Here is a 12,943-nt window from a genome sequence, read left to right on the forward strand (position 1 = left end):
ATGAGGTCATTTCCATTGGTACTCTTATCCTAGGTAGTATTTTGCAGTAATTTTTTTCCCTTATGAATCCTACTTGGCACTGAACAATCTCCTTTTGTTCCCCACCCCCGGCATTTAATCCATCACCAAAGCATGTCAATTTTACCTTCAAAACTCCCTCTAGAATCTATTCGTTTTTCTACATTTCTACTACCACCACCACTCTAATCCAAGCTGCTACTCTGACTACTGCCAGCAATCTCTTTACTAGTCCCTCTCCTTCCTGTCTTGCCTCCTCTAAACCACTCATATAACAAGTCATCACATCACGTCACCTGGTTTCTAACCCTTCATTGGTTTCCATCTTTCCTAGGAAAAAAAGACCCTTAATGTGGACTGTAAGAGATGTGTTAACTAGGGCCTGTATTCAAGCTGGCCCCTGCCTTCCTCTCATACTTTACATGTCACCTTCCTCCTTACTCACTAAGCTTCAACTACATTGACCTATTTCATTTTCTCAGAAATGGTAAAACCACTCATGCCTCAGGCCCTCTGAACATGCTATTTTCTCTTCACTTTTTGTCTGCTTGGCTCTTTCTCATTTTTAAAGTATCAGCTTAAAACCCACTTTATCCAGGCCTTCTCTGACTTTTCAATCTAAAACGGGTTTCACAGTACTCTGTGCCTTTGTCTCACGGCACATCACATTTATAATTCTATCTGTATATTTATGTACTTGTTTGATGCCTGAATCTTCCCTCTAGCCCAGTTTCCAGGAATGTTAGGCACTGCACATTTGTAAAATAATGAAAAGTCAAGTCTTTCTCCAACCTAAGGAAATTTCATTCTTTCTTTCATGTACCTGCTCTTCGATGTGCCCAATTTTCTTCTAGATTTATTCTCAACAGGTTTTATCTTATCCCTTCCACTTCTAATTCTGATTGCTACTTATGATAGTAAGATATCCTATTCCTTGTTTTATCGGTAAAATACTTTCTTTGAGACTTTCACCTAGAACAATTAGAGTTCCTTTATTTTCTATTTTCAAAATTTTCTCCCCTTATTTTGTTTTCTAAGGAAGTGGAAGGTAGGGGGAGCATATTTGCTCTTAATACTTAATTAACTCTTTAAAACTAACTGTGTTCATATATCCTCTAATTTCTGTGCTACTCATTTTACCAAAATATGCTTATATTTGTTCAAAACTGGTAGCTGAGCTGGATTTCCACTGTACATGATAAAGTTAAGGTTCAGTTCTGCACTGTTTCTATCGAAACTACCTGAAAGTTTTAGGCATGTGGATGGGTGTCTTCTCTAGCTCTATCTAACGCTAAATTTCCCTATTACAATGATTAATTAGGTCATCCTGGTAGGAATCTAGGAGAAGGGAGAGGTTCAAAAAGCCATGTTTTCTCAGAAGTTCCCACGTGGACTCTGAAGGTGATAGACACAATATGGAAAACAGTGTGGGAACAGCTCAAAGACGACAGCTTAAAGAGCCTCTTTCCTTACCCAGCAATCCCACTACTGGGCATATACCCTGAGAAAACCAAAATCCAAAAAGAGTCATGTACCAAAATGTTCATTGCAGCTCTATTTACAATAGCCCGGAGATGGAAACAACCTAAGTGCCCATCATCGGATGAATGGATAAAGAAGATGTGGCACATATATACAATAGAATATTACTCAGCCATAAAAAGAAATGAAATTGAGCTATTTGTAATGAGGTGGATAGACCTAGAGTCTGTCATACAGAGTGAAGTAAGCCAGAAAGAAAAAGACAAATACCGTATGCTAACACATATATATGGAATTTAAGAAGAAAAAAAAATGTCATGAAGAACCCAGGGGTAAGACAGGAATAAAGACACAGACCTACTGGAGAACGGACTTGAGGATATGCGGAGGGGGAAGGGTGAGCTGTGACAGGGCGAGAGAGAGTCATGGACATGTACACACTAACAAACGTAACGTAGATAGCTAGTGGGAAGCAGCCACATGGCACAGGGATATTGGCTCGGTGCTTTGTGACCACCTGGAGGGGTGGGATAGGGAGGGTGGGAGGGAGGGAGACGCAAGAGGGGAGAGATATGGGAACATATGTATATGTATAACTGATTCACTTTGTTATAAAGCAGAAACTAACACACCATTGTAAAGCAATTATACCCCAATAAAGATGTTAAAAAAAATAAAAGAGCCTCTTTCCTGAGAAATAATTCTGCAAATCTAATGTGATTTAACTTATAAAAACATATCTATAAAAAAATAAAATAAAATAATAAAAATTCTCTGCACCAGATACATTTCATAAGTAACTAACACCCTAGAATATTTACTGAGAAGTTGTCTTTGCTTAAACTTGGATGATTAATGAATAGGTTTTATGGGAATTTACTGTGGCTCTGCTTTGAAAATTAAAAAATTATTTCTAATTAAAAAAAAACATATCTATAGATTCTGTTGAAAAGGAGATTTTAATCACAAAGCAAAATTATGACACAACTATACTGGGTGTTTTAAGGAAGGAAAAGAGTACACAAATGTGCTTGCATGTCTCCTTGGGGACAGCACAGAATCAAAACATATGCCTAATGGAAATTTAACATTCTTTATTGATATAAATGAAAGGACAAAGGAAATACTAGAAGAGTTGAAAAATTAATTAGAGAGTAACAGGGGAGTAGGGGACTGCTTTTTTTTAACATTAAGTAGAGCTACAAAGTTTTTAAGCTCTTACATCAGATGCATGTGTTAGTTTGATAAAAATAAAACTTCAAAATTAAAAATATAAAAGATGTAAGGGATACTATCAGCACTCATGTTAACTATCTTTAGATGTATATAACACAATGTAAGAAAATGATCAATGGAAATGTGATAAGCTACAAGTAATGTTTTGGAAAATATGCATGTGAACAGCTGCATGAAAGCATAAAATGCTCTATTTAGACTGCATCATTTCCCTGTATTATTAAACTGATATACTTTAATATCAATCCAAAGTATATTTTATGTGTCAGCCCCAAGAAAAAAATATTTAGGTGAAAATTTGCAAAAGGTAAGTTCACACCACTAGGTAAGTTCACACTACCTTTTAATAAATTATCATATTTGTCCTACCTTGCAACTGAGGAAACTTTCATCCAAGATAACAATAATTCTATCACCTTGAATTTATTTAGCACCTATCTTCCAGTGAGCTCATAACATTTAAAAATTGTCAGTTATTTTCATCAACAACAAATGCTTTTGCTAACTTTAAATTCAAACCAGTACACAAACACTATAACTAATGACAGATGAAACAGTTGAGGCAAGTTAAATGATGTGCATTAAAATCAGAGTTTAGTCAGTATCAATAGCAAAGTCACAAAGTGTCTGCAAATTCAAATTTACTGCTCAATTATTACATTCCATTTCAACTGAGTAACAGGCTGTCTTGCCCTTTAGCTCTCCAGTCCTTATCTTAAGATGAAGTCATTTAAATATCTCCTTTGACAGTATAAGTAACTGTATTACACATCCTCACATAGATGGCTTTTTATTCACTGAATGAACAAATAACTGGGAGTGTATGTGTGCTTAAAAGGTAAACAAGTGTACATATTTCTAATAGGTGAAAAACGTTGTCAAATATTATTTGTATAAAGCTTTTACTTCTGTTTGGAGATTTTTTTTAACACAGTGAAAATAAATTAATGTACCTTAACAAGTATTAGAAGTTAGACAATCATGTGGTTATAATGTTACTTAAAAGACATATGTCTGATAACTAAATTTAGAAAAATTAGATTTAGAGTTTACTAATCACATAAACATGGGAGGTTATCGTCACTTTTAAAAGAGACATTTTAAAGTAATTATAAATGCAAACTTCAGTGAGAAGCAGATGTCCAAGGGAAATGGCCTAGGGAAGGGAAGGGAAGGGGAGGGGAAGGGAGGGGAGAGGAGGGGAGGAGTGGGGGAGGGGCAGGGGAGGGGGATGGGAGGGGAAGGTAAGAGAACTAACAGCTGCATAGATGAATTAAGGAACTAAAATATAAGTCTTTACCTTGAAGCCTAACTTGACTAAATCATGTCGTTTTAAGGCAGCATGAGTACAGGTCATAGCAATGATTTTGGCTTCTTTCACCAAAAGGTATTTAGATCTGTCTAGTCCACTTCGAAGCAGTTCGGAGGCTCTAAACTCCTATGGAAGTGGGGGAACAATGAGATATTATTTTAGGAAAATAAACAGCTCATGCATATATTCATACAATCCAGTTTATGAGACAATATGAGAAATTAATATAAATATCTCATAAACTAAGCCTAAAGAATCGTAATTCTGTCCGTAATTAATAAGGTACTAATTGAGTTCAAATAATAACTGACAGTCAAGCTACAATTTGGACTGGTTTTTTTGGTATAAGATAAAATATTTACAGTATCAACAAAAATACTGAATAAAATATCCATCACCATTGTGTCTATATTACTCAAGGTCTCTCCAGGAAAACAGAAACTACTTCAAGCATTCATAACAAAGGGAATTTATTGAGGGAGCTCGTTATACAGGTGATGGAGGAGCAGAAAAGCCAACCAGGGAATGGCGAAGTAAGCCAGAGACTGGCAACAGCAGGAAATTATGACCATTCCTAGGCTAGGAAGGATAATGAGGAGGAAGTGCTATCAGAAACTGGGGTACCAGAATAAGCTGGAACTGCGGTGGGCCAGGCCAGCAGAAACTGGAGCCGTGGAAGAGACGAAACCTCAGGCCGAGAGAGCTGGTGCAGAAATATCCTGGCTTCTCTCTTTATTCTATTTTTGCCACATTTCTCATTGGCTAAACCCAGACAAAAGTCAGCTGACATGAGAGGCTGGGAAATTAAAACTCCAAGGACCAGTCTCAGCCCTGACCATGGCAGAGGATCCCCATAGAGGAGAGGAGGGGAATGGACAGCAGATGGACGTGAGGAGCAAACAAGCCGGTGCAGAGCACCTAAGATCAAGTTTTATCACATCGGAACATTATATCATACTTACTTCAGACTTTTAACCATTTTTTTTTTGTTTTTTAAAAAATAATTAAAGCATCACAGGTACAGGTGGAGGTATCCTGTATATATCCCCAGGCAGCTACTAGAAATTATATGTTTTTATCCTTTTACATTCTATTTATGTAATCATAAACATACTATAATACTGTTTTGCAGGTTTTAAAATTTTATTTATCATTATCATACTACATATGTATATACATTATTTATTTATTATTCTGTACCTACCATCCATCCATCTCTAGCCACCTAACTCACACAATACATCAGTGTTTACTGAACATCTATTACGTGCCACATATTGTTGTAGGAAGTAGGGATAAAATCATATCTAAAAGGTACAAAGACTTTAAAAAAGACACAGTCTTTGCCCTTTTTATCTGAAGTAATCCTAAATGTTCTTACTGAGGAATCTGAGCCTGAATGTGATCCTTCTACAGCACTGCTGTAGTCTTCCAATGATGTTTCCAATAAGGAATGAGAAAACTATGAAGCATCCCAGGGCTCCCTGGGTTCCAAATATATTCTTCTCTGTCCCCTTTATATAGTGGTGATTCTTATTTCACCTTAATAATCAGGAACAGTCATCCTGGCTAACATAGCAACCTCATTTTTTGTTTACAGATCAAAGGCATAAAGAACTTAGAATGGCCAAATTCCAAATCAAAGAACCACTGTTAAATCTCCTAATGAAAGCATTCCTTTCTTAATACTAAGACTTTCACACCAGAAAAATGGGGATTCAATTCATATCTTAATTTTTACTTATTTCTTCAACTAGAAAAATAAATGCTTCCAATAATCTCACTTAAAAGTAATAATCTGGTTTGCTAGATTTGAATATTCCACTTACTACATTTAAAAAAAAACAACAAACTAAGCTTAAAACCTTTAAAGGAAAGTTAAAAGAACTTGAGAACCCTTACCTCAAGCTGAGTAAAGATTTTCTTAATATGCCTGAAACATCCTTCAGCAATTTCCATGTCTTCTTCATAAGATCGGCCTTTAAAAATGGGTTGAGGGGCATTTGCAAAGTACTCATGAAAAGGGAAGAAAGTGGAGACTTCAGTAACATCTGGCAACGTGTTACCTTTATTTTTCACTTTGCTGATATACTCTTCCCAACGAGACATTACCTGTAAGAACAAAAGAGACTTGAGGTTAAATTTGCCAGCTCTTATGTTTTAAATAATAAAATAAAAAACGAATTGAGTGAAAATAAGATTTGGTAGGTAAAAGAAAAGGAAAAGAAAAGCAACCTTTGACCCAACAGGACTATTGCTTATCCAAGTCACTGACAGACTGCCCTTCTTTTATAAAAGTAACCTTTAAGACTGTAGGAAAAAAACCTCCTTGATAAAAAATGTACGGATGGGATGGGTAAGAACCTCAGGATCATCCCATGGGACTTTATCTCAGACATTTCAGATTTTCTATGCATATTCAAAACAATTTATGATAGATGATCAAAAAAAACCCACCAAACCTCTCTGGACAAAGAAATTCCTCATTTTTTCACTATCTCAGTTTCTCTCCATATATGGTTAAGTTCAGCTCTAGTAGCTTTTTAATCAATTTAGCACGTGTCAACCCTTCTCCTAGACCTTCATAATTTTTCCAATTCTCTGTAGTATACTTATAAAGAACTTCTGGTTAAGCTGCGTATATATTTGAAAGCTCATTTTATGACTTTTGTGACATAAGTAGTTCAATTACCTCCTGCTATAAATGTTAACTATGGCTCTACTCTGTTCCTACTTAATCTCCATTTTTGTAATTCTCTCAATTTTTCTGTTATAATTTCAGTGTTTCTCAAAGTGTGGTCCTTAGGCAGAATATCTGAAAAGCTAAATAAAAATGTAGATACCTGGTGCCACACCTTACTAAAACAAAGTCTCTGGGGACAGAGCTTGAGAATTCCCTTTTTAAACAACTTTCCCAATGTGATTACTGTGTGTTCAAAACTGTGAGGCCTTCTGAGGCCTCAAGTTCATATTTCTCAAATTTATTACTTAAGGTTCTGTAATTTATATATTATTTCTATTACTTTTAAAACTAGTTTTCACTGAGAGCCTAGTGATTTTTATTTTGTGACAAACATGCATTTAAGCATGATCTTTACTCCATCATTCAAAGTTCTCAACAGTCTGAGTCTAATGCAGACAACTTTGCAAGATCATGCATATGTCCTGTGTTTCACAAGGAACCATGAAATCAGCTCATTCTGAACGGACTCAACTGGTTTACCTGCTTATAATGAGCATAAACTCTTTTTTCATATATATTTTACCATTTCAGTGTTATGATTTATACCTAAAACATACAAATACCATTAGAACAAAGAGAACAAATACAGTTATACAAAAATCTTCATTATTTATGTTTAATCCATTTAAAATTATTAGTAAACCAGTTGACTTTTAAAGTTTATTTTTATTTATTTTATTTGGCTTTACATTTCTCATTAATTTTCACACCCCCAAACAAAAGCAAAAACATGCCTCTAAATTGAAGTCAAAGAATTTTTAACTTAAACTCCTACTTTGAAATTAATTCTAAAACAAAATGTACTTCTAGAAATTTAAAAAGGAAGTATGTTTTTCTTCATTACTTGATTAATATGCATAGCAAAAGCAAGTTAAAGAACTGTATTTGTTACCACTGGGTAGGTAGACTGTTTGGTTATAGTTCTATAGTAATGGAAAAAAATGAAAAAAAAAAAAAAAAGAGAGAGAGAGACTAGAAACTTTGTCAATAGCAAGAAGAAAATGTAATATATATTTATAAAGTAGCAACATTGGCCTTTCACTGAATGAGTCATCAAGCAAAGTTATTTAGCAAAGAAAAGTGAAGGGAACAGGAAATACAAACATTTAACACTCACAAATATAGCTTTGGCAATAGCATATATTTTAATCTACTCAATAAAAAAGTAAGCTTTCAAGAAAGGATCTCCAGAACCCATCCCAGTTTCCAACTGAAGACCATATTACAATAAAGTGTGATTTTAAAACCCTTAATCTCTTACCTGATATAAGAAGAAATAGCCTGCAGTTTCACAAGTATATGACGCATCTCCTGGAACCCCTAGACTCTTCTGCAATCGTTTGACTTCTTCTAAAAGTTCTATTCTTCGAGCTAGGACATAATTAACTCTTCCATACCTAAAAATTTCAATTAAGCAAAAAGGCAAAATTACATAATGAAGAGACTTGCAAGGAAACTGTCAGCCAAATATTGAAGAAAATCATAATAGAAACGATAAATGGCCAAAGAGAAAAAAAGAACGGTAGAAAACATAAGTTTATATTTACTATAAGTAACAGTTCTTGAGTTATTTTATACTAAAGCTACTTAAAATGTACCCTATGGATCAGGGCTGATCTGCAAATGTGTTAGTGGTCTGTGAGACAGGAAAATCAACTACATTACTAAACACACCTCTAGTTTGGCTTTTTTTTTTTTCTTCATAAAAAGACCTTCACAAAAAAGGAAACACTACAGTGCATTCAGGTGCTAGTTCATCTCATAACAGACCAGAATATAGTTTACAGATTAGCTACTCTTAATAGCACTATCATAAAAGTAGGTTAGCTCTAAAGGTTTTGAAAAGTAATTTTAAAATTTATTTGATCATTCTTTGGCATAGAGCATGGAGCTTGGCATCTGGATCAAGTATGTTCATAAATGTTTGCTGAATGAGTAAGAAAACTAAAATCTGGAGAGTACCTGGCCCAGAGATAGGTAGTTAAGAAAAAAAGTGGAACCAGAATTGGATCCCAAAGCCTATGTATACTCTTTCCACTATAAAAAGTGCCTCCTTCAATCCTTTAACACTAATTAAAAAAAAAAAAGCAACATACAATGGAATTCTATGTAATATTTGCTCAATTATTCTGTAAATCTAAAACTATACTAAAAAAAGTCTACTAATTAATTTTAAAAGCAAGGTACAGGAACACCTCATTTTATTGTGCTTCACTTTATTGCACTTTGCAGATACTGCATTTTTTACAAATTGAAGGTTTGTGGTAACCCTGCATTGAGCAAGTCTATCAGTGCTGTTTTTTCCAACAGCATTTGCTAACTTCATGTCTCTGTGTCACATTTTGGAAATTCTTGAACTATTTCAAACATTTTCATTATTATTACATTTGCTATCTGTGATATGTAATCTTTGATATTACTATTGTCATTGTTTTGGGGTGCCACAAACCATGACCATGCAAGATGGCAAGCTTAACCGATAAATGTTGTGTGTGTGTTCTGATGTGCTCCATCAATTGGCCATTCCCCCGTCTTTCTCCCTCTCCCCAGGCCTCCTTATTCCCTGAGACACAACAATATTGAAGTTAAGGCCAATTAATAACCCTACAATGGCCTCTCAGTGTTCAGTTGCATGTCTCACTTCAAATCAAAAGCTAGAAATGATTAAGGTTAGGGAGGAAGGCATGTTGAAAGCTGAGACAGGCCAAAAGCTAGGTCTCTTGTACCAAACAGTTAGTGAAGTTGTGAACGCACAGGAAAAGTTCTTGAAGGGAATTAAAAGTGCTATTCCAGGGACTCCCCTGGTGGCGCAGTGGTTAAAACTCTGCCTGCCAATGCAGGGGACGCACGTTTGATCCCTGGTCCGGGAAGATCCTACGTGCCATGGAGCAACCAAGCCTGTGCACTACAACTACTGAACCTGTGCTCTAGGGCCCATGAGCCACAACTACTGAGCCCATGTGCCACAACTACTGAAGCCCGTGCACCTAGAGCCCATGCTCCACAATAAGAGAAGCCACCACAATGAGAAGCCCACGCACCACAATGAAGAGTAGCCCCCGCTCACCGCAACTAGAGAAAGCCCACGCGCAGCAACAAAGACCCAACACAGCCAAAAATAAATAAATAAATAAAATTTTAAAAAAGTACTACTCCAGTGAACACATGAATGATAAGAAAGTAAAACAGCCTTATTGTTGATATGAAAAAAGCTTTAGTGGTTTGGACAGAAGATCAAACTAGCCACAACATTCTTTTAAGCCAAAGCCTAATCCAGACAAAGCAAGGCCATAACTCACTATCTTTAATTCTAGTAAGGCTGACATAGGTGAGGGAGCAGCAGCAGAAGAGTTTCAATCTAGCCAAGGCTGGTTCATGAGGTTTTAGGAAAGAAGCTGCCTGCAAAACGTAAAAGTGCAGCGTGAAGCAGCAAGTGCTGATGTAGATGCTGCAGCAAGTTATACAAAAGATCTAGCTGTGATAACAAAGGTGGCTACACTAAACAACAGATTTTCAGTGTGGAAAAAATACTGCTTTCTATTGGAAGAAGATGCCATCTAGGACTTCCATAGCTAGAGAGGAGAAGTCAGTGCCCATCTTCAAAGGTTCAAAGGACAGGCTGACTCTCTTGTTAGGGGCTAATGCTGCTGGTGACTCTAAGTTGAAGCCAATGCTCATTCACCATTCCAGAAATCCTAGGGCCCTTAAGACTTATGCTAAGTCTACTCTGCTTGCGCTGTGTTAATGGAACAAAGCCTGGATGACAGCACATCTGTTTACAACATGGTTTACTGAATATTTTAAGCCCACTGTTTGCACCTCCTGCTCAGGAAAAAGATTCCTTTCAAAATATTACTGCTCATCGACAATGCACCTGGTACCCAAGAACTCTGAAGGAGATGTACAATGAGATTCATGTTGTTTTCAGGCCTGCTAACACAACATCTGTTCTGCAGCCCATGCATCAAGGAGTCATTTGACTTTCAAGTCTTATTATTTAAGAAATACATTTTGTAAGACTATAGCTGCCATAGACAGTGATTCCTCTGATGGTTCTGGGCAAAGTAAACTGAAAACCTTCTGGAAAGGATTCACCATTTTAGATGCCATTAAGGTCATTCGTGATTCACTGGAAGAGGTCAAAATATCAAAATTAACAGGAGTTTGGAAGAAGTTGAGCCTAACCCTCCTGGATGACTTTCATGGGATTAAGACTTCAGTGGAGGAAAAAAAAACTGTAGTTGTGGTAGAAGTAGCAAGAGAACCAGAATCAGAAGTAGAACCTGACGATGGGACTGAATTGCCTCAATCTCAAGATAACACTTTAACAGATGAGGAGTTGCCTCTTATGGGAGAGCAAAGAAAGAAGTTTCTTGAGATGGAATCTATTCCTGGTGAAGGTGACATGAAGACTGTTGAAATAACCACAAAGGATTTAGAATATTACATAAATTTAGTTGACAAAGTAGCAGCAGAGTTTGGTAGGATTGACTCTAATTTTGAAAGAAGTTCTATCATGGGTAAAATACTACCAAGCAGCATTGCCTGCTACAGAGAAATCAAGATTCAATCCACATGGCAAACTTCATTGCTGTCTCATTTTAGTAAGCTGCCATAGCGCCCCCCCCCCACCTACCTTCAGCAACCACCACCCTGATCAGTCAGCAGCTATCAACGTTGAGGCAAGACCCTCACCAGCAAAGATTGCAGCCTGTTGAAGGCTCAGATGATGCCTAGCATTTTTTAGTAATAAAGTATTTTTTAACTAAGGCATGTACATTGTTTTTCTAGACATAATGCTATTGCATGCTTAGTAGACTATAGTATAGTGTAAACAATACTTTTATATGCACTGGGAAGCCAAAAAATCCACGTGACTCGCTTTATCGTGATATGCACTTGATTACGATGGTCTGGAACTGAACCTGCAAAGTCTCTGCGGTATGCCTGTACACAATTATAAACAATAGCATAGTTACAGATGATTATTGAAAAAGAGACTAATAAAAACTTGTTTGGGAGAAGTAGCATTATGAGTGATCACTCCCTCTCCGCTATCTTACTAGATACGAAAATTTTTGTTTAGGGAAAGTGATATTAATTTTATTGTGAAACAATAGTCACTATTTTTCTTTTTAATTATGACAAAGAGAGAAATATGAAATAAATGAACAAACAAGCACACACATTATTAACAAGATCTGGAGCTTGACTTTCCTATCAGAAAGCAAAAAGTACGTTTTTCCTGAGAAACATGGTAGCACCTGAAATCATTTTTAAAATTCTGCTGCTTTTCTATTATAATATCTTTAAATACCAGGAACTGAACTGTACCACACTTATAATTACACTATTTAGCATACCATGAGCACCCATACATTCGATGAATTATGGATTGGTAGATTTTAGAGTTGAGCCCACTTGTGTAAGTTAGGTTTAATAATAAAAAATACCCATGGGAAGAACTCAGGGAAGCATTACAAGCTGATCCAAAATTAAGAATCTACAGCCCTAAATAAATTAATGTGTGTTGATCTTGCCCTCTGACTTTTCAGAAGCTAAAATATTTTGGGAGGGGGACCTTCAAGATGGCAGAGGAGTAAGACATGGAGATCACCTTCCTCCCCACAAATACATCAAAAATACATCTACGTGGAACAACTCCTACAGAACAGGTGAACGCCGGCAGAAGACCTCAGACCTCCCAAAAGGCAATAAACTCCCCACATACCTGGGTAGGGCAAAAGAAAAAAGGAAAAACAGAGACAAAAGAATAGGGACGGGACCTGCACCAGTGGGAGGGAGCTGTGGAGGAGGAAAAGTTTCCACACACTAGGAAGCCCCTTCGCGGGCGGAGACTGCGGGTGGCGGAGGGGGGGAAGCTTCGGAGCTGCGGAGGAGAGCGCAGCAACAGGGGTGCGGAAGGCAAAGCGGAGAGATTCCCGCACAGAGGATAAGTGCCGACCGGCACTCACCAGCCATAGAGGCTTGTCTGCTCACCCACCGAGGCAGGTGGGGGCTGGGAGCTGAGGCTCGGGCTTCAGTCGGATCCCAGGGAGACGACTGGGGTTGGCTGCGTGAACATAGTCTGAAGGGGGCTAGTGCACCACAGCCGGGAGGGAGTCCGGGAAAAACTCTGGAGCTGCCTAAAT

The 12,943-nt window shown here is 37.1% G+C and overlaps 1 protein-coding gene across 3 annotated transcripts in view; it reads right to left on the reverse strand.

The window, feature by feature from the left end:
- AQR (aquarius intron-binding spliceosomal factor) overlaps positions 1-12,943 on the reverse strand; it is a 142,805-nt gene that overhangs the window by 59,522 nt on the left and 70,340 nt on the right. For all 3 annotated transcript variants that reach the window (XR_010944538.1, XM_067742373.1, XM_067742371.1), the window contains exons 25-27: positions 8,053-8,188; positions 5,951-6,160; positions 4,037-4,174 (exon numbers count right to left, since the gene is read on the reverse strand). Coding sequence is in view for 2 of the 3 variants with exons in the window: in XM_067742373.1 (XP_067598474.1) it covers positions 4,037-4,174; positions 5,951-6,160; positions 8,053-8,188 (484 nt within the window). In the remaining variant the exon portion in view is untranslated. The remainder of the gene's footprint in view (positions 1-4,036; positions 4,175-5,950; positions 6,161-8,052; positions 8,189-12,943) is intronic.

The sequence above is a fragment of the Pseudorca crassidens genome, chromosome 1, assembly GCF_039906515.1.
Source record: "Pseudorca crassidens isolate mPseCra1 chromosome 1, mPseCra1.hap1, whole genome shotgun sequence".
Taxonomy (NCBI): Eukaryota; Metazoa; Chordata; class Mammalia; order Artiodactyla; family Delphinidae; genus Pseudorca; species Pseudorca crassidens.